Raw genomic sequence first — 21482 nt, 5'->3', positions numbered from 1 at the left:
ATTCCCTCCTCCGCCCTCTGCCCTCAGATCCGGCGGCAGGGTGGCATCCAGCTGCTGGTGGACCTGTTGGACCACCGGATGACCGACGTCCACCGCAGCGCCTGCGGAGCGCTGAGGAACCTGGTGTACGGCAAAGCCAACGACGACAACAAGATCGCCCTGAAGAACTGCGGAGGCATTCCCGCGCTGGTCCGACTGCTCAGGAAAACCACGGACGTGGAGATCAGAGAGCTGCTCACAGGTAAGATATTTTTGTTTTTTGTAACTGAATAAGTGGCAGCAGCTCTGGTGAATATCAGGAAGTAAGATCCCAATGATTCCACTGAACTGTGTGTTCATCATGTAGAATGGAAAGACGTCAACGTTAACGCCATTAACGCTTCAAACATTTCCATGATTACGTGCCGCGGCACCGGAGTCCAGGCACCGTTTATGTTAGCTCTGTTAGCTCCTTTAGCAATGTTAGCGCGCCACCAGTCGAACATGGAAACGGCGTTAATGTTGTATCGTTTCCATGACGACTGACCGGAAAAGGATGCGCGTGACGTCATGTTTACGGGCCGCAGCACCGGAGTCCAGGCACCGTTTACGTTAGCTCTGTTAGCTGTGTTGGCTCCTTTAGCGCTGTTAGCGCGCCACTAGCCGAACATGGAAACGGCGTTAATGTTGATGTGTTTCCATGACGACTGACCGGAAAAGGATGCGCGTGACGTCATGTTTACGGGCCGCAGCACCGGAGTCCAGGCACCGTTTACGTTAGCTCTGTTAGCTGTGTTGGCTCCTTTAGCGCTGTTAGCGCGCCACTAGCCGAACATGGAAACGGCGTTAATGTTGATGTGTTTCCATGACAACTGACCGGAAAAGGATGCGCGTGACGTCATGTTTACGGGCCGCAGCACTGGAGTCCAGGCACCATTTACGTTAGCTCTGTTAGCTGTGTTGGCTCCTTTAGCGCTGTTAGCGCGCCACTAGTCGAACATGGAAACGGCGTTAATGTTGATGTGTTTCCATGACGACTGACCGGAAATGCACGTGACGTCATGTTTATGGGCCGCAGCACCGGAGTCCAGGCACCGTTTAGGTTAGCTCCTTTAGCTCCTTTAGCGCCGTTAGCGCGCCTACAGTTGAACTGTAGCGGTCTGTTTATTAAACGAAAAGAGCAGCGCTACAAATAACCAGCATACCTGTGTACTGCGCATGTGTGCCTCTGTTTTTAAAGTTTAGCGTTACTTTAGAGACTCATTTTAACATTCGGGAGTCACGTAAACATGACGTCACGCACAACTTTTTTCCAGTCAGTCGTCATGGAAACGCGTCATGCTTTAACGTGTGTTAACGTTGACGCCCAGCACTAATTATTTGTTGTAAATTGAATTAAACAGAGGAATAATTGACTAATATGTCAAAGAAAACCCCCCGGCCTTCATATCCTAGAAAAAAATATCACTTTTGACACTTGTGTAAAGCTATTCTTACGGATTTGTTTTGAAAACTGCCCTCACTGCTCTGCAAATAATAAGTGATGACTGGATAAACGTACCAGAGCACCTGAAAGGAAGTGTAATTTTATTTGTGTACACCTGCAGACACAGACCCAGAGGTCCCTCTCATGTAAACACCAGAAGATTCAGTCTCGAAACACACAAACAAAGCGAGCGCGGCGCACACTCTTTTCCTATTTACACACACACACAGTTGTTTACCTCTTGTCTGTTTCCCAGCCTTCATCAAGTGCTGTTGACTGAGCTTCTGTGTTGTCGGCTGCACTGCACTCCAGTATCCACCGCAGATTTATATTCTCTGTCTGTAAAAACACATAAATATCATCTGTATCGTAAAAAAAAACCAGGGATTCATTAGTTCGAGGTTCTAAACCCACTCAGATCTGGGTTGTAAAGGAGTTAAAGGATGACCAGCGAACGCCGTATACCAATATTTTTTGACAGCTTTTACTGTTCACATCTTGACTGCTACATGGTAATGGTCACAGTGAATAGAACGTTCACCTCCAGAAGCAGAGAGGAATATCACTCTTTACTTATTTACATCCAGAATCCCCTGGTGGGGTTTATTCATTCCAGGAACCAGATGAGAAAAATTGATTTTTCTCACCCGCGCTCATGAAACCATCTCATCTGTAGACCTGCGCGAAGAAGCACGGTCGCTTGACATGTCGGAAAACAAGAATGTGGTCACTTCTGCTTCGCAGAAGTGGGGTTTTAATTGCACCAGTGTCCTAGTGGGACATATTCCTCCAAACATCTATCTACAAATGCAAGGCCCCACTGTCTGTTCATGGCATGACTGTCCAACAGGTGACTAACTAAGAGCACCAGCGTGAGCACTGCTGACTGTGTTTGGATAAAAAATGCAAGATATCGCGGTAGAAATGTGACAGATATTTAGCTAAAAGAGAGAGACGCTAGTGTTCTGGTTGTTTTTGACCACAGAACTAATTTGTCCAAAAAAAGGTTCATAGACATGAGTATAAGGACATTCACGTCATAAGCAAAACCTAGCGAAGCTCTTCAGGCAGAGATATGAAGACATATGAAGACAGGGTCTTTGCTCAACCTTAGGATCACAGGAATCACTCAATATCTCCACCGTCTTCAGGTCAAAGGTGATCCAGGTCCTTTGGTTGGGGTCATCAGAGTCATCTGTCTATGCTGTCTTTCAGGAGATTAGTGCTGTCTCCATGACTGATCAGGACTTTGGTGTGCAAGTCTACACAACCAACTCAGACCGTACAGCTACCTCGAGTTTTTCCGATGATGTAAACATGGGAATCTTGAGAATCAATCGGGGATATCACATGGTCATGGATCCATTTACATAAAGACTGCGTCAGTGCCTCAATGTTCCTTCCATTCTTACTCGGTCACTGTCCATGAGTTGATCCTTGTGTTCTTTGCACAGTTGTGGGCAGTTAGATGTCCTTGCGTAACCTCTCTGGTTGACTTAATCTACTTCGCCCGTCCGGGAGCATAGGGCCTTAGTGAAGTGTCTCCACCGCTTCCGGTCAGGAGGTTTTGGCTCTAGTTAAGTCCTTGTTGACACTGCTCCTTCCCTTGAGGATTCCACTCAAAGGCCAATCTATTGATGGATGCAGGAGGCTTTTGTAGGGTGTGGCCCATCCCCTTCTTTTAATGGTGACTTCCACCAGTTCCTGGCCTGTTCTCTCTAGTAATTCCTGATTACTAATCTTCCTGGGCCGACAGATTCCAAGTATACAGCGTAGTCTTGAGTTAATGAAAGTTTGTTGAGTAACCTCTCTGCTTATCAGAGTCTGGTTGGTGGACACCATGTGGAGCTTGCGTAGTCCGCATGGTAACGGAAATGTTGAGTACTCACGCATGCTCACATAGGATCTATGGATGTCATTGGAAAACAGATGACATTTACATCACAACGGAACTCGCATGTTCAGAAAGTATGAATCCAAAACTCCACACAAAACCCAACGACTGTCGATTTGTCTCACAAACGCTGCCCTTGACGCGCTCGCGATCTAAATTGTTAATTATTTACAGCAGCACTTCCACACCAGGGTGACATGAGATTCTGGTGAGGGGACAAACGATTTCCGCGGTAATCTGAGACACCCGTCTCACACCCTGCTGGAGTCGAGAGTCTTTATCGGTGTCCTCACATCCCCCCCCCCCGCACATATTTAACCCACATGTGCTCTGTGCATTTACATAATATTCATACATGTGGAAGTGAATATAAGGGGAAAGGGTTTTGACTTGGCGGAGATGGAAATAAAAGGGTTTTTTGTATGCGGCTGGAGTCTTAAAGAAGATTACCATATAAATTAGAGCAGCAATTCAAGGCACGGAGCACAGAAATCCCTCCTGTCACAAATTAATCAGCTGAACGACCGACCGGACGCAGACACACTGTGACCCCCCCCCCCCACCACCACCACCACCACTCTCTCATGGACCCAGAGGAAATAATTCTCTCTCTCCATTTTTCGGCGTCTCTGTCCCTCTGTGGTTAGGTTTTCATAATTGGTCTTCACTTCTCTTCCTGTTGCTTTCTCTTTTCTGTCCTCTTTGCCTTTCTCTGTCTCCCCCCCTTTTCCATTCTTTCCCTTCATCTCTCTCCCTGGTGAGCATTTTGAATCAGGATCACAGTCGGGAGTCAACCTGCCTCGGTAGATACAACACAACACAAACATACACCGAGGCTTCTGTTCTTCTCAGGACGCGGCGTTTGACGTCCGTTCATTTGCACACACCAAACAAAGCTTTTCCCCTTCACCTTAACCATAATTCAAATCTCAACCGGGTTTTTCGTCTCTATGAGGACCACTGGTCCTGACAAGGTCAGTGTTTATGACAGAATGAGGTCCCAAAGAAGTGACAAGTACAAGAACACACAAATTAATTCGCTCACGTGCACTTTGCTTGAGGGCAGAAAAATACATCACAAACAAGGTTGTTGTTGTTGTTGTTGTCCTTCAGTGTCTTTGGTTTGATGATCAACAGTCATGTAAATCTGTAGATTCTGGTGAGTGACGATGTTTGCATCGTGTAGACAGACGGTAGTGGACATGAAAACATTCATATAAGCGGAAGTGGAATGGCTCGGTTTTGGTATAGCATGGATGAAGTTTTTTTTGCGTTTCCATTAGGGAATAGTGCCAAAATAACTAACCCTTCCATTCTTTGGCACCCTTCTTGAGTGGAATGGCTCGGTTTTGGTGCAGCCAACCAGAGAAGGTTACAAAAGAACCAGAGAAGGGTGGTAAAGAACCGGAGAAGGGTGGTAAAGAACCGGAGAAGGGTACCAAATAACCAGAGAAGGGTGGTAAAGAACCAGAGAAGGGTGGTAAAGAACCAGAGAAGGGTGCCAAAGAACCAGAGAAGGGTGCTAAAGAACCAGAGAAGGGTGGTAAAGAACCAAAGAAAGGTGCCAAAGAACCAGAGAAGGCGTTTGAGACAGGTCTTTATTTTGACCGCTGTATGGAACACATTTTAATCACATTCAGTGTGAACAGTTAACTTAATTCCTACAGTAAGTCCAAATATTTGCTTAACAGTGGAGGAAAAAGAATATTTTAAAATTCTATTAAACTGTGTGATACATTTAATGGAAACTTCAGTTTTTTTGAAAAGTCTTAAACTTAGATTGGATCACTCAGAGAGAGCCGTCAAAACAAACGCGTTTATTCGTTTAAGACGTGCTGCGATGTCGCCGTTCAGCACAGAAATTAAATTCTGTCGCAAATGAGAAACGGGAGGGGAAATGGCTTCAGAGACAAAAGAGCGATCGCCACCATGTTCATTCCCCCCTCCCTTCATCGAGCGGCGCATTCATAACCTCCTGCTGCCACTCATGATGTAAGGCTGAGGCAATTAACCTCCTTCATCTGTCACACACTCACCACTCTGTGTGTGTGTGTGTGTGTGTGTGTGTGTGTGTGTGTGTGTGTGTGTGTGTGTGTGAACACTGACCTTGTCAGGACCAGAAGTCCTCATGGAGACCAAAACCTGGTCCTAATGAGTCAGAACCTCCTTCCTGAGGAAAGTTTAGGGCCAAGATAAGAATTATCTAAGAATAAGGGCTTTTTTTTTCCAGGATTAAGACTTGGCTTGAAGGTTAAAGGGCTTTGCACACCGGACGTGTTTGCGAATATACCGGTGACACTGCGATCACATACCCTTAGTAGTGTATATGCAGTAGAACAGGAACTCCAGGAGAGGGAGCTCACGTAGCCACCACAGTTTGAGAATCTTTTTTACACCACTAAAAAAAGTGCTAAAAGCGATAGGGAATGTGTTATCTATTGATGATGTGTCCTCACAAGGATATAAAAGTGTGTGTATGTTCACATTAGCAGGAATTATTGTGAGAGGACACACACACACGCACACACACACACACACACACACACACACACAAAGATAAAATCCCTCAGCCTCTCACCTCAGATGGATGATGTCATTTCTCTGCACAGCGAGAAGCCACCCTGGCTAACAGCTGACTTTTCTCTCTTTTTTTCCTTCACTAATGAAAAAACATCTCTTTCTTTTTTTTTTTTGCAGCTGCATCATGACATCATGTCTGTGGTTTAAAAAGAAAGGGAAAGAATATCAATACGACCGGCTCACGATAAACTACTCCACGAGTGAAACTTTGACGATGAAATGATGAACATCAGCTCCACGCGCTGCACACAGGAAGTGGATTTATTTCACTCGGAAAGACTGAAAACAATCCCGAAAAACGCGCGTTCGTCGCCGACATTTAGCGAAGGAAACGTCTCAAAATCTCATCCTTTAACAGAGGAATCACGTGACCTAAAGGCGCTTCTATATCGGATCGTTTATTTGCGATGCAGCTCGTGAAGTAAAATGCAGAAAAAATCGTTATCATTTAGAAATGAGATCACGTGTAGTTGTTTTTAATGATTTATCGTGCAGCAGCCAAAGTTACATACTGCAGCTCTAAAGCTGTGGTCGGCAGAATCAGGAGAGTTTATCGACAGATATCGAAGAAACTACACATAATACAGTGTTTAACAAATTTACTAGACCACCAATTAACAGCACTACACTATGACAGCTGTTTTCTCGTAACATTATGACTTTATTCTCGCATTTGTGGCTAAATAGGCGACAATACTGAAGTATTTTTGATAGCGATGGGCACGTTAACACCGTCAATGTCAACGCATTTACACATGTCCATGACGACTGACCAGAAAAAGACGTGCGCGACGTCATGTTTAAACGCCGCGGCACCGGAGTCCAGGCGTCGTTTACCAGTTAGCTCCGTTAACTGCGTTAGCTCCGTTAACTGCGTTAGTTCCGTTAACTGCGTTAAATCCGTTAATGCGTTAGCTCCGTTAATGCGTTAGCTCCATTAACTGCGTTAGCTCCGTTAACTGCGTTAGCTCCTTTTGCGCCGCTTAGCGCACCTACAGTTGAACGGAGCGGTCTGTTTATTAAAGGAAAAGAGCAGCGCTACAAATAACCAGCGTACCTGTGTACTGCGTATGTGTGCCTCTGTTTTTAAAGTTTTGCATTACTTTAGAGACTCATTTTTTACAATCGGGCGCCACGTGAACATGACGTCACGCACGTCTTTTTCCGGCCAGTCGTCATGGGAACGCGCCACGCGTTAGCGCATGTTAAGTGCCTGAACCATGTCGGACTTTAAATAAAACAACAGTTCGCTCCCAAACATAGAAATCAAGGTCATTTAGAATGATTAAATAAATAAATAAATAAATAAAGATTACCCCAGAGTCCACCTTCTTGTTTGTCCTGCTGAACACGGCGAGATAAGGAGACGAGACGGGGGGGGGGGGGAACAATTTTGCTGACATGACAGATCAGGCTAATTATGAAGCCAGAGGCTACGGCCGTTAAAAACCTGGTCACCCTGACCACAAACAGACACCGCTGCCTTTAACAAAGGGAGGGAAGACTGATCTGTCCATCGCACACACACACACACACACACACGTACAGACAATTTCATACAAACTCACAAAGACAGATAACAGAAGCTGTAATTACACAGTCGCTGTTCGGCCAAGGGTGAACAACAGAGAGGACACATTATTACACACACACACACACACACACACACACACACACACACACATATATCTAAGTGTAGAGGGTGTTTTACCCTTAACTTCAGCTGCAATTACAACAGAGGCAGAGGCAGGTGAGTGCAGATATGACACTCTCAGATGCACAAACATGTCATTACAGCAGCACACGCGTCAGGACCGAGACACTCGATGATGAAGGTCAGCGGGAATTATGACGTCTTTTTTTATACAACTTCAAGGTTATCACTCTCTCTATATATATATGTGTGTGTGTGTGTGTGTTGTCATGATGGAGACCAGAAACCTGGTCCTAATGAGGCAGAACACTCATTTCTGAAGGAATTGGTTCAGTTTAGGGCTTAAGATTTATTTGAATGAGTTATGGTGAAGGTGAGTGTCCAGGTGAATGGAAATCAATGCAGTGTCCTGAGAAGAACAGCTGCGCAAACCTGTGTGTGCGTGTGCGTGTGCGTGTGCGTGTGCGTGCGTGTGCGTGTGTGAGTGTGAGTGAGTGTGAGTGAGTGTGAGTGAGTGTGAGTGTGAGTGAGAGAGCGAGAGAGAGAGAGAGAAAAAAAGGAATTTTTGAAATTCAGGAAATGATCCATTTGCCCTGATGCACTTTGACAGTGAGCTGACTTTCTTCTCAAAAACAAAAAGTATCTCGGAATGACTTGAAATTTACCATCATAATAGTCGTTATCATCCTGAACAAGGATCCGTTGAAAATATTCGCATATCTCTTAAGGAATAATTTTAAGGAATTTTTGAAATTCAGGAAATGATCCATTTGCCCTGATGCACTTTGACAGTGAGCTGACTTTCTTTCCAAAAACAAAAAGTATCTGGGAATGACTTGAAATTTACCATCATAATAGTCGGCGTCGCCCTGAACAAGGATCCGTTGAAAATATTTACAAATCTCTTAAGGAATAATTTTAAGGAATTTTTGAAATTCAGGAAATCATCCATTGCCTTGATGCACTTTGACAGTGAGCTGACTTTCTTCTCAAACACAAAAAGTATCTCGGAATTACTTGAAATTTACCATCATAATAGTCGGCATCACCCTGAACAAGGATCTGTTGAAAATATTTGCAAAACTCTTCAGGAATAATTTTCATGAATTTTTGAAATTCAGATAATGATCCATTTGCCCTGATGCACTTTGACAGTGAGCTGACTTTCTTTTCAAAAACAAAAAGGATCTCGGAATTACTTGAAATTTACCATCATTATAGTCGGCGTCGCCCTGAACAAGGATCCGTTGAAAATATTTACAAATCTCTTAAGGAATAATTTTAAGGAATTTTTGAAATTCAGGAAATCATCCATTTGCCCTGATGCACTTTGACAGAGCTGACTTTTTTCAAAAAAACATAAAGTATCTCGGAATGGTTTGAAATTTACCATCATAATAGTCGGCATCGCCCTGAACAAGGATCCGTTGAAAATATTTGCAAATATCTTAAGGAATAATTTTAAGGAATTTTTGAAATTCAGGAAATTATCCATTTGCCCTGATGCACTTTGACAGTGAGCTGACTTTCTTCTCAAAAACAAAAAGTATCTGGGAATGACTTGAAATTTACCATCATAATAGTCGGCATCGCCCTGAACAAGGATCCGTTGAAAATATTTGCAAATATCTTAAGGAATAATTTTAAGGAATTTTTGAAATTCAGGAAATTATCCATTTGCCCTGATGCACTTTGACAGTGAGCTGACTTTCTTCTCAAAAACAAAAAGTATCTGGGAATGACTTGAAATTTACCATCATAATAGTCGGCGTCGCCCTGAACAAGGATCCGTTGAAAATATTTACAAATCTCTTAAGGAATAATTTTAAGGAATTTTTGAAATTCAGGAAATGATCCATTTGCCCTGATGCACTTTGACAGTGAGCTGACTTTCTTCTCAAAAACAAAAAGTATCTCAGAATTACTTGAAATTTACCATCATAATAGTCGTTATCATCCTGAACAAGGATCCGTTGAAAATATTCGCATATCTCTTAAGGAATAATTTTAATTACTTTTTGAAATTCAGGAAATGATCTATTTGCCCTGATGCACTTTGACAGTGAGCTGACTTTCTTTTCAAAAACAAAAAGGATCTCGGAATTACTTGAAATTTACCATCATAATAGTCGTTATCATCCTGAACAAGGATCCGTTGAAAATATTTACAAATCTCTTAAGGAATAATTTTAAGGAATTTTTGAAATTCAGGAAATCATCCATTTGCCCTGATGCACTTTGACAGAGCTGACTTTTTTCAAAAAAACATAAAGTATCTCGGAATGGTTTGAAATTTACCATCATAATAGTCGGCATCGCCCTGAACAAGGATCCGTTGAAAATATTTGCAAATATCTTAAGGAATAATTTTAAGGAATTTTTGAAATTCAGGAAATTATCCATTTGCCCTGATGCACTTTGACAGTGAGCTGACTTTCTTCTCAAAAACAAAAAGTATCTCGGAATGACTTGAAATTTACCATCATAATAGTCGGCGTCGCCCTGAACAAGGATCCGTTGAAAATATTTACAAATCTCTTAAGGAATAATTTTAAGGAATTTTTGAAATTCAGGAAATGATCCATTTGCCCTGATGCACTTTGACAGTGAGCTGACTTTCTTCTCAAAAACAAAAAGTATCTCAGAATTACTTGAAATTTACCATCATAATAGTCGTTATCATCCTGAACAAGGATCCGTTGAAAATATTCGCATATCTCTTAAGGAATAATTTTAATTACTTTTTGAAATTCAGGAAATGATCTATTTGCCCTGATGCACTTTGACAGTGAGCTGACTTTCTTCTCAAAAACAAAAAGTATCTCGGAATTACTTGAAATTTACCATCATTATAGTCGGCGTTGCCCTGAACAAGGATCCGTTGAAAATATTTACAAATCTCTTAAGGAATAATTTTAAGGAATTTTTGAAATTCAGGAAATTATCCATTTGCCCTGATGCACTTTGACAGTGAGCTGACTTTCTTTCCAAAAACAAAAAGTATCTGGGAATGACTTGAAATTTACCATCATAATAGTCGGCGTCGCCCTGAACAAGGATCCGTTGAAAATATTTACAAATCTCTTAAGGAATAATTTTAAGGAATTTTTGAAATTCAGGAAATCATCCATTGCCTTGATGCACTTTGACAGTGAGCTGACTTTCTTCTCAAACACAAAAAGTATCTCGGAATTACTTGAAATTTACCATCATAATAGTCGGCATCACCCTGAACAAGGATCTGTTGAAAATATTTGCAAAACTCTTCAGGAATAATTTTCATGAATTTTTGAAATTCAGATAATGATCCATTTGCCCTGATGCACTTTGACAGTGAGCTGACTTTCTTTTCAAAAACAAAAAGGATCTCGGAATTACTTGAAATTTACCATCATTATAGTCGGCGTCGCCCTGAACAAGGATCCGTTGAAAATATTTACAAATCTCTTAAGGAATAATTTTAAGGAATTTTTGAAATTCAGGAAATCATCCATTTGCCCTGATGCACTTTGACAGAGCTGACTTTTTTCAAAAAAACATAAAGTATCTCGGAATGGTTTGAAATTTACCATCATAATAGTCGGCATCGCCCTGAACAAGGATCCGTTGAAAATATTTGCAAATATCTTAAGGAATAATTTTAAGGAATTTTTGAAATTCAGGAAATTATCCATTTGCCCTGATGCACTTTGACAGTGAGCTGACTTTCTTCTCAAAAACAAAAAGTATCTCAGAATTACTTGAAATTTACCATCATAATAGTCGTTATCATCCTGAACAAGGATCCGTTGAAAATATTCGCATATCTCTTAAGGAATAATTTTAATTACTTTTTGAAATTCAGGAAATGATCTATTTGCCCTGATGCACTTTGACAGTGAGCTGACTTTCTTTTCAAAAACAAAAAGGATCTCGGAATTACTTGAAATTTACCATCATTATAGTCGGCGTCGCCCTGAACAAGGATCCGTTGAAAATATTTACAAATCTCTTAAGGAATAATTTTAAGGAATTTTTGAAATTCAGGAAATCATCCATTTGCCCTGATGCACTTTGACAGTGAGCTGACTTTCTTCTCAAAAACAAAAAGTATCTCAGAATTACTTGAAATTTACCATCATAATAGTCGTTATCATCCTGAACAAGGATCCGTTGAAAATATTCGCATATCTCTTAAGGAATAATTTTAATTACTTTTTGAAATTCAGGAAATGATCTATTTGCCCTGATGCACTTTGACAGTGAGCTGACTTTCTTCTCAAAAACAAAAAGTATCTCGGAATTACTTGAAATTTACCATCATTATAGTCGGCGTTGCCCTGAACAAGGATCCGTTGAAAATATTTACAAATCTCTTAAGGAATAATTTTAAGGAATTTTTGAAATTCAGGAAATGATCCATTTGCCCTGATGCACTTTGACAGTGAGCTGACTTTCTTCTCAAAAACAAAAAGTATCTCAGAATTACTTGAAATTTACCATCATAATAGTCGTTATCATCCTGAACAAGGATCCGTTGAAAATATTCGCATATCTCTTAAGGAATAATTTTAATTACTTTTTGAAATTCAGGAAATGATCTATTTGCCCTGATGCACTTTGACAGTGAGCTGACTTTCTTTTCAAAAACAAAAAGGATCTCGGAATTACTTGAAATTTACCATCATTATAGTCGGCGTCGCCCTGAACAAGGATCCGTTGAAAATATTTACAAATCTCTTAAGGAATAATTTTAAGGAATTTTTGAAATTCAGGAAATCATCCATTTGCCCTGATGCACTTTGACAGAGCTGACTTTTTTCAAAAAAACATAAAGTATCTCGGAATGGTTTGAAATTTACCATCATAATAGTCGGCATCGCCCTGAACAAGGATCCGTTGAAAATATTTGCAAATATCTTAAGGAATAATTTTAAGGAATTTTTGAAATTCAGGAAATTATCCATTTGCCCTGATGCACTTTGACAGTGAGCTGACTTTCTTCTCAAAAACAAAAAGTATCTCGGAATGACTTGAAATTTACCATCATAATAGTCGGCGTCGCCCTGAACAAGGATCCGTTGAAAATATTTACAAATCTCTTAAGGAATAATTTTAAGGAATTTTTGAAATTCAGGAAATGATCCATTTGCCCTGATGCACTTTGACAGTGAGCTGACTTTCTTCTCAAAAACAAAAAGTATCTCAGAATTACTTGAAATTTACCATCATAATAGTCGTTATCATCCTGAACAAGGATCCGTTGAAAATATTCGCATATCTCTTAAGGAATAATTTTAATTACTTTTTGAAATTCAGGAAATGATCTATTTGCCCTGATGCACTTTGACAGTGAGCTGACTTTCTTCTCAAAAACAAAAAGTATCTCGGAATTACTTGAAATTTACCATCATTATAGTCGGCGTTGCCCTGAACAAGGATCCGTTGAAAATATTTACAAATCTCTTAAGGAATAATTTTAAGGAATTTTTGAAATTCAGGAAATCATCCATTGCCTTGATGCACTTTGACAGTGAGCTGACTTTCTTCTCAAACACAAAAAGTATCTCGGAATTACTTGAAATTTACCATCATAATAGTCGGCATCGCCCTGAACAAGGATCCGTTGAAAATATTTGCAAATATCTTAAGGAATAATTTTCAGGAATTTTTGAAATTCAGGAAATTATCCATTTGCCCTGATGCACTTTGACAGTGAGCTGACTTTCTTCTCAAAAACAAAAAGTATCTCGGAATTACTTGAAATTTACCATCATAATAGTCGGCGTCGCCCTGAACAAGGATCCGTTGAAAATATTTGCAAATCTCTTAAGTAATAATTTTAAGGAATTTTTAAGGAATTCAGGAGCTCCATCAATGCGATGTTGAATTGAAGGAATCTGAGGAGAACGCTTGTTTTAACTGCCGTCACCAGTGAGTCGCGTGCCTCTCTATTAGCCTCCGTACGTCACGGTCGTCACGACGCTCTGTGTGGAACTCTACAGTCTGGAGCAGGAAAATGGCTTCCTGTCGTGAAGAGACGCTCCGTGGGCTCCTCTGAGATGAAAGTCAGACACAAACTCAGTCTTTAAGTCTGAGCGTCTTTGTTGTTGATGCTGTGACTGATGATGCAGAGGGATTTTCTCCTCATTAACTTTTGTTGCACCTTTGTTCTCCGTTATTTACAGCAGCAACATCGACATGCAGGAATAAATTAAAGGTTATGGTTGAAAAAATATACAACATTTGCCATTTGTGTCGCTCTTTTGTGAGACACTGGTCGTCTAATTAATAGTTGTGTGTGTGTGTGTGTGTGTGTGTAACTGTGTTTGTTGCCAGGTTAGGTGTTGTTATGATTCCTGGACGCTCGTTTGTGGACGCAGAAGAGAAAGGATAGACTTTATCGTCCCAGTGGGAGATTTAGCAGTAAAAACTGAACGTTCAGACTCACTAAAAGATAACAATAAAGCAGGAAATACATACATATCATTTGCATGCACACGTCTGCACAATTGCTACGCGCAGCAATAAAAATAATGGGGAACAGGTCGAATAATCATATATAACAAGGAATAAGGGTTTTTTCAGTTTTGCTGTAGTACTGCAGTATACCAGGGTTTTTGCTTTGTGTGCTTTGTTGCTTTGTCTCATCATTAGACACCTTTTTTTATGACGGGAAACATAAGGTTGTGCACGGCTCGCTCTCGTGCACCAAAGTCCATAGCGAAAACCCTCACTTTTAGCTCACAGTAACACAGTAGTCGCTGCTCTGCTGCCGCCTCGTTCGCTAACTTTGTGTCGCTCAGGTTCACGTGAACGAAGAACAGCAAACACCACAGTCACAGAATCACACTTTTGAATTCACTGACTCCAGAGTGCTGTGCTGTAAAAAATGACAGTTTTCTCTATGGATTTTGGTGTGGGAGAGTGAGTGAGTGACTTTACAAAGCCACACAAACTTAGAGATTAAACTCACTGTCAAAGTGCATCAGTGTAAGATTAAACATAACCCTGAAGCGTCGCTTGGTCTTTGACTTCCTGTCCTCACGCTGCCCCCTGCAGGCGTCCTGTGGAACCTGTCGTCGTGCGACGCCCTGAAGATGCCCATCATCCAGGACGCTCTGGCCGTGCTGACCAACGCCGTGATCATCCCTCACTCAGGCTGGGACACGTCCCCGCACACTCAGGAGGACCGCAAGCTGCAGCTGCACTCATCCCAGGTCCTACGCAACGCCACAGGCTGTCTGCGGTGAGTGAGACGTCCTCGATATGTTACACTGAAGCTGAGATGTTGGTGACAAATACACACAATAAAGTCATTATTAACCTCCTCACCCTGATGTTTGATAGGGTTTTGAGCCCCGATTTAACATCAAAGCGCTGCAGCAGCTCCAGGTTTTGTCCACAGTGGCTGACGGGTTTCCCACAGCTTGTTAAACCTGACAAAGTGTACCTAATGATTAGATTATTTCATCATTTGATTTGATGTTGCTAATGATTCCTCTCTGTCAAACATTTGACAAGGGAGGGGGGAAAACAAAGACAAATCGTACTGACAGAATCCTGAAAACTGGAGGTATTTGTACTCTTTGCCTCATTATTAGATTTATCTGGCTTCTGTCGTCAGAGCTGCGGTGAACGATAAAACGCGGAGAACAAATACATTTGCTTTAATGATTCTGCATCAATGGATTTCTCTTTTTTTTATGACATTTGAAAAGTGGAGGTTTGACATTTGGAAATATTTCATCTTACAGACGAGGATCATAAGGTGCAGCTCTGCTCTCATGTGTTTACATTTCAACACTAAACTAAACTGACAACTTACGAAATAAAGCAATGTTAAAAAAGAGTTTAGAGATTAAAAAAAATGATAGCTGACGGAAACTAAATTGTGTGTTAAGAAAACTTACTAAAATTGCAATTACAAAAACTCAAACTCAAACTAATTAAAACTAGACTTACACTAAGCATTTACAAAGAAAAACAAAACAACATTGTTGTTAGTCTTACGTGATTTTCGTATTCCCGTAGAGTTTTCTCCATGTGACAACACAGCTTATCTTACAAAAGAAATAGCTGGCTTTCACGGACGCTCAGCTTCTCTCGGAGTCAAACGTCTGAAAGGGCGGAGCCAGTTTTTGATTGACAGTGGAGCCTTTTCTGCCTCAGTCCTGTGTGGATTTTGCGGCAAACAGCTGCTCGTTGTGCGCTAAAGGCTCGGCGATAGATGCACATGCACTGTAAATAAAAACACTATGATTGTGTGTGTGTGTGTGTGTGTGTGTGTGTGTGTGTGTGTGTGTGTGTGTGTGTGTGTGTGTGTGTGTGTGTGTGTGTGTGTGTGTGTGTGTGTGTGTGTCCGCACCTGCTCTCACAAAACACAAACCAGGCAGCAGACAAAAATTCCTGTACACGTATTAAAATGTTGTGAAGTGTGTGTCTGGTATTGTGTGTGTGTGTGTGTGTCTGGTATTGTGTGTGTGTGTGTGTGTGTGTGTTGCAGCCCCGCTAAACTCGACAGGCTAATTCATCTTTCTCACGCCTCGTTAGGGAATGCTGGGAGTCTGATTAAAGATTGAATATTTCATGGCGGGTTTTGGTTTACCATCACCAGCCACCTGCTACACCCCTGTCGCCCCACACACACACACACACACACACACACACACACCTCTCTCTGCTTTGTCTCTTTCTGTTTTTCCATCTCTTCCCTGTCAATCACATGATCAATTCAACCTTAACCATCACAGCTACATAAATAGTCTAAGAAAACACTGGTAAATGATGTCGCAAAGAAGTGTGTGTAGGTTTTTCTAAGACTTGGTGTTCAGAGTCTTTATTGATGAGCTGTGTGTGTGTGTGTGTGTGTGTGTCACAGGAACGTGAGCTCGGCAGGAGAAGAGGCTCGCAGGAGGATGAGGGAGTGCGAAGGCCTGACAGACGCGCTGCTCTATGTCATCCAGACGGCTCTGGGGAGCAGTGAGATCGACAGCAAGGTAACAACGCACACGCAAAATACACCAACTCTGTGTGTGTGTGTGTGTGTGTGTGTGTGTGTGTGTGTGTGTGTGTGTGTGTGTGTGTGTGTGTAAAGCAGTGTCAGCACATGCGGCCCTTGAATTTGACGAACTTTGTCTTGGAAAGTCCTGGAGAAGTCATTGAATTTGATTCCCACTAAGGTGTTAACCCTGGTCCTCTCAGTACCCAGTATCTTTTCTCCTCCCTCAGACCGTAGAGAACTGCGTGTGCATCCTGAGGAACTTGTCGTACCGTCTGGCCGCAGAGACGTCGCACAGCCAGCAGGGGGGGTCGGAGGAGCTGGACGGTCTGCTGTGTGACACCGGCGGGAAGGACGGCGAGAGTTCCGGCTGCTGGGGCAAGAAGAAGAAGAAAAAGAAAGGACACGACCAGGTGAGCACATCTCCACATAGTTCACATATTTGATAAAGAGCCTGACTTGTTCGTCGTAGTTAGATCGCCACAGTGCGTACACTTTGATGTTGTACTCGTCCAAATGTGTTCAGTTCACGTCGTTTGTTCTCGTTTGAACATTTGTGACGTCACATTTTGTCGTCTGATGACGAGCAGATTATTTCCACGTCACGTCCGTGACTAAGGCTCGATCATCCACATGGCGACATCAGAGGAGTATGGTTTTTACCTGTGGCTTAAACGTTTCATCGTCTGTGCTCAGACTCAAAGGAAACCAAACTGAATTTCCTTCTCTCTCTCTCTCTCTCTCTGCATTTCCTGGGTTTGTCCTCCTGTTGCCAAGAAGCCAGAGTTCCATCCTGCCTTCAGCAGATAAAATGAGCTCTCTTTGAGTCGAGGAATTGGCAGAAACCAAACCACTTCCTTGGAGTAGGCTCTAACCTCTTGTCATGCTAATGAGCAATCAGCGTCACATTCTGCTTGAGTGGAAGAAGTCTTTTTACGACTCGGAGCAAAGCTGTGGGGATTTAAAGCCCCAACCCTTCCGGTAGATCAGGGTGAATTGCTCATTAGCCCTGCAGGCTTTTTTACCTCTCTTTTTCCAACAAAGACAGGATATTTAAACAAATAATGATGGTGATGAACCGGGCTTTTGCCTCCCTTTTGTTTAGTAAAGCCAAATACGAACTCCCCTTGTGTCCAGGTAAAACCAGAGGGATAAGAGGTCTTACCACTAACCTCAGGATCAGGAAATAAAGGGACAAATCATAACCTCTCCTGTGGTGATAACACATCATCCTCCCTCTATCCATCCTTCACCAACTCCTCTCCACCTTCTATCTGACTCCACTCCACTGCAGCTGTGGGCCATTAACATGAAGTAGGGATTTGGGAGCTTGTTGGAGAGAGCGAAACTAAACTGTGGAGTAATTAGAGGAGAGGAGAGGAGGAGAGGGGAAAGGAGAGGAGGAGAGGAGTTATAAGGGTAGAGTTGTACACTCTTAGAAATAAAAGTGCTAAGTAGAACCATGTAAAGTTCTTCGGCTTGTCCTCATAGGAGAACCCAGCTTTGGCTCCTACCTGGAACCCTTTTGGAGGGTTCCACCAAGAACCCTTTATTCAGGTAAGGTGTTTTAAAGGGTTCTCTGGATCAAAATGGTTCTTACTGGAACCATTAGTGTTACCAAGAACCCTTGAAAAACCCTTTCTTCGGGAAATGGTTTTTGAGAAGGAAATGGTTCCAGGTAGAACCTCAGCCCTTGTAGAAGAACTCGTTTGGAACCCTTATTTCTAAGAGTGTAGTAAAAAGAAAGTACAAAAGGCTGAGAGAAGGTACACTACCGTTCAAAAGATTGGGGTCACCTATACAATTTTTTGTGTTTTCCATTAAAAGTCCGACTTTTATTCATCAAAAGAGTTGCAAAATGAATAGAAAATATAGTCAAGACACTGACGAGATTAGAAATACAGACAGAAACAGAAATGTTTTATTCAAAATAATAATTTTGCCCTTTCGTCAAAGAACCAGCAAAACTGTTTTCAGCTGTGCTAACATCATTGCACAAGGGTTTTCAAGGGTTTTCTAATCATCCAATAGTCTTCTAACGCCATTAGCAAACACAATGTACCATTAGAACACTGGAAATGCGCCTCTATACACCTATGTACATATTCCATTAAAAACCAGATGTTTGCAGCTAGAATAGTCGTTTACCACATTAACAATGTATATAGTGTATTTCTACATTTCTAAGTGACCCCAAACTTTTGAACGCTAGTGTATAAGTGCATTGTAAATGACTCATTTAATGTCTCTGCCTGAAGTAACTAAAGGTTAGGACTCATCAGTGCACTGCAGTCCATCACCGGGAGCATTGATTCACATTCACTGTGTTCAAGAGCCAACAATTTGACTATTGTTATTTATGTGCGGCGTGTGTTTGTGTTTTCCAAATGTATCGTCAGCGCAGACGCAAAATGTCAGATTTAAATTACAGAGGAGATAGAGGAACGACGCGCACACACACCCCGATGAATGTCAGCTTATTTATGCACTTGCTTATGAATAGTAAATCTTCTGTTCCTGCCTGGGGGGAACTGAGCTGGCATCCCCCGCCACTATCAACCCTGTCCTCATGCAGAATTCAAAGTGCCTTTTCTCTCTTGAATTATGTCTCGTCTTCCACAGTGGGACGGTGTCGGCCCGTTTCCAGATTTGGCGGAGCCCCCGAAAGGCATCCAGATGTTATGGCATCCCACGATTGTCAAGCCCTACCTCACGCTGCTGTCTGAGTGCTCCAACCCCGACACCCTGGAGGGAGCAGCTGGGGCCCTGCAGAACCTGGCTGCTGGCAGCTGGAAGGTATGAAGCTTTGTGATAGTAAAAGGGCATCTGTAGAATTGGTTTTAAATTCCAGGGGTTTCCAGACGGGCATTTTTGAAAGGTGCAATAGTTTGTTGCTGCGTGATAGCACAAAATACCTCACCCACTGGGCCGGATAAATACAAAAGACTATCTGCAACAAGTAAGCCGTCTCCATGACAACTGAGCAACTCCATTTGCTGAGAAAGACAGAGTTTCAGACACAAGGAGTAAAAACTGGACTCTAAATATTTGACTGCCAGTAGCAGATCAAATATTTCCTCTTAATTTTGTAATTGTAATATCGTCAGCTCCCTGATGGATTAGCATCAAACTTTAAATGGACTTTAATATTGCCCAGGCAAGTCGTTCATTTTACTCCACTGGCATTTTAAAATATCCTTGTACAAAGTGGTGTTATTAAGCCTGGAACCATATTATTGACCTGCGACAGGATGATTCACGACCATTTATCGTGGGATTCAGAGCAAGGAAATATTGGAAAAATGTTCTATTACACTGCTATTACACCTGAGGACTGTGGGTAGGGTCAGACTTTTTCTTAAAGCACAGTCGTTAGCATTGTTTTGCCATCTAGTAGCTTGCGGTGAGTCAACCTTGGACGGTTACAGCGTTGTAATAAACAAAACCTCGATGCAGGAATTGAATTGGATTATGATTTCTGCAACTTGCATTTCTGTACTCACTCATTCCTCCCTCCCCTCCACCAGTGGTCAGTGTATATCCGGGCTGCGGTGCGTAAGGAGAAAGGCTTGCCCATCCTGGTGGAGCTGCTGAGGATAGACAACGATCGGGTGGTGTGCGCCGTGGCCACTGCCCTGAGGAACATGGCTCTGGACATCAGGAACAAGGAGCTCATCGGTGAGACGTTCATTCAAAACAAAGCAATATGTTCAGAGGCATCTTCCCTTCCATAAGGGAGAGTCTCTCTTTTCCACCAAAGTAAATGGCATACCCTGACCCTGTGTTAGGGTTAGGGTTAGGGTTAGGGTTGGGTTTAACCCTGTGTTGTATGGTTACAGCTGTGTCACTTGTGTAAATAGGGTAAGGTCATCAACGGTACAACACAATGCAGCCCATCCATAAATTCCACGCAGAAGATTAAACTCAACACGGTCAACGAGGGGTAACAATGGAGGTCATCCAAAATGCTGTGGCTGCTGTTTGTTTGTGTTTTTTCCGGATGATGATTACCCTTTTTGAGCAATCAGTGGATTGCAATCTATCTCACTACACCTTTAAGGAGCTCTTGGTACACCAATGGAAGGGTGCCCTAAGCTGGGATGCTACAGATTGGTTGTTCTGGTGCCCTTCTCGATTTATTATCGTGGAAACGCAAATAACACACAGAGATGAGGCTTTAGATCAGACGTGAGAAAGATGCGATGGGGTGGAGGTAGGTCGTTAAAGTGAAATGACTTGCTGTGAAGCAGAAACAGTGGGAAGGCTCTGGGCAGCTTAAATAAGGTGCTCACTGAGTTCGCTTATTGAATGCAGAGAGGGGGATAAGATGAGCTGTCAGCTAATGTGGGATGGCATAGAACGTGCCTGAACTAACATTATGCTCAAATTGAGCCGTTACACAGAAGGACACACTGGGTTTCTTTGAGTTATTGCTTATTTTCCAGTAGCAAGACAACTTATTGAAGAACATTTTTGATATTTTCTTGGTTCCACTCGACCCGATCTGCTGTATTCTGCCTTAAATAAAGGTAGGAAAGGCATTTATCTTGGCCAACTTGCAGGGTTTCCTCACTTGCTTGAATGCGCGGTGTGATGCTTGTTAAATTGGACTCACTTTTTTATTAAAACCTGAGCTGTCAAAGATGTAATTTGTGGGGTTTTGCCATTATAAACGTCTCACCGCTGGTGGGTTTAGTAATAAAAGAAAAGAGATAAGACGTTTCTTAACAGGATGTCTGTATGCAGATATTAGTGTTAGTCTTTTACGCAAATGGTACCGTTGCTCTGACTGATATGGTGCTGTATACTTGATTTTGCTTTGGAGACAAGTGATATTTTGTGCTTTTCTGTTGGTCCCCATAGCAACAACCTAATGCCTCCTTCCACTGTCTCCATCTGATGCTCGAGG

The 21482-nt window shown here is 42.1% G+C and overlaps 1 protein-coding gene across 3 annotated transcripts in view; it reads left to right on the top strand.

Annotated features, from left to right (window-relative positions):
• The window catches only part of ctnnd2b (catenin (cadherin-associated protein), delta 2b), a gene marked incomplete at both ends in the record, with an annotated part of 96391 nt that overhangs the window by 58392 nt on the left and 16517 nt on the right, over positions 1-21482 (top strand). For all 3 annotated transcript variants that reach the window (XM_083889326.1, XM_083889325.1, XM_083889324.1), the window contains 6 exons: positions 28-241; positions 14635-14821; positions 16454-16571; positions 16804-16986; positions 19196-19369; positions 20101-20251. In XM_083889326.1, coding sequence (XP_083745452.1) covers positions 28-241; positions 14635-14821; positions 16454-16571; positions 16804-16986; positions 19196-19369; positions 20101-20251 — 1027 coding nt within the window. The remainder of the gene's footprint in view (positions 1-27; positions 242-14634; positions 14822-16453; positions 16572-16803; positions 16987-19195; positions 19370-20100; positions 20252-21482) is intronic.

Source organism: Microchirus variegatus, assembly GCF_963457635.1.
Source record: "Microchirus variegatus genome assembly, chromosome: 5".
In the NCBI taxonomy this organism is placed as follows: Eukaryota; Metazoa; Chordata; class Actinopteri; order Pleuronectiformes; family Soleidae; genus Microchirus; species Microchirus variegatus.
This window is presented reverse-complemented; position numbering and strand designations above follow the sequence as displayed.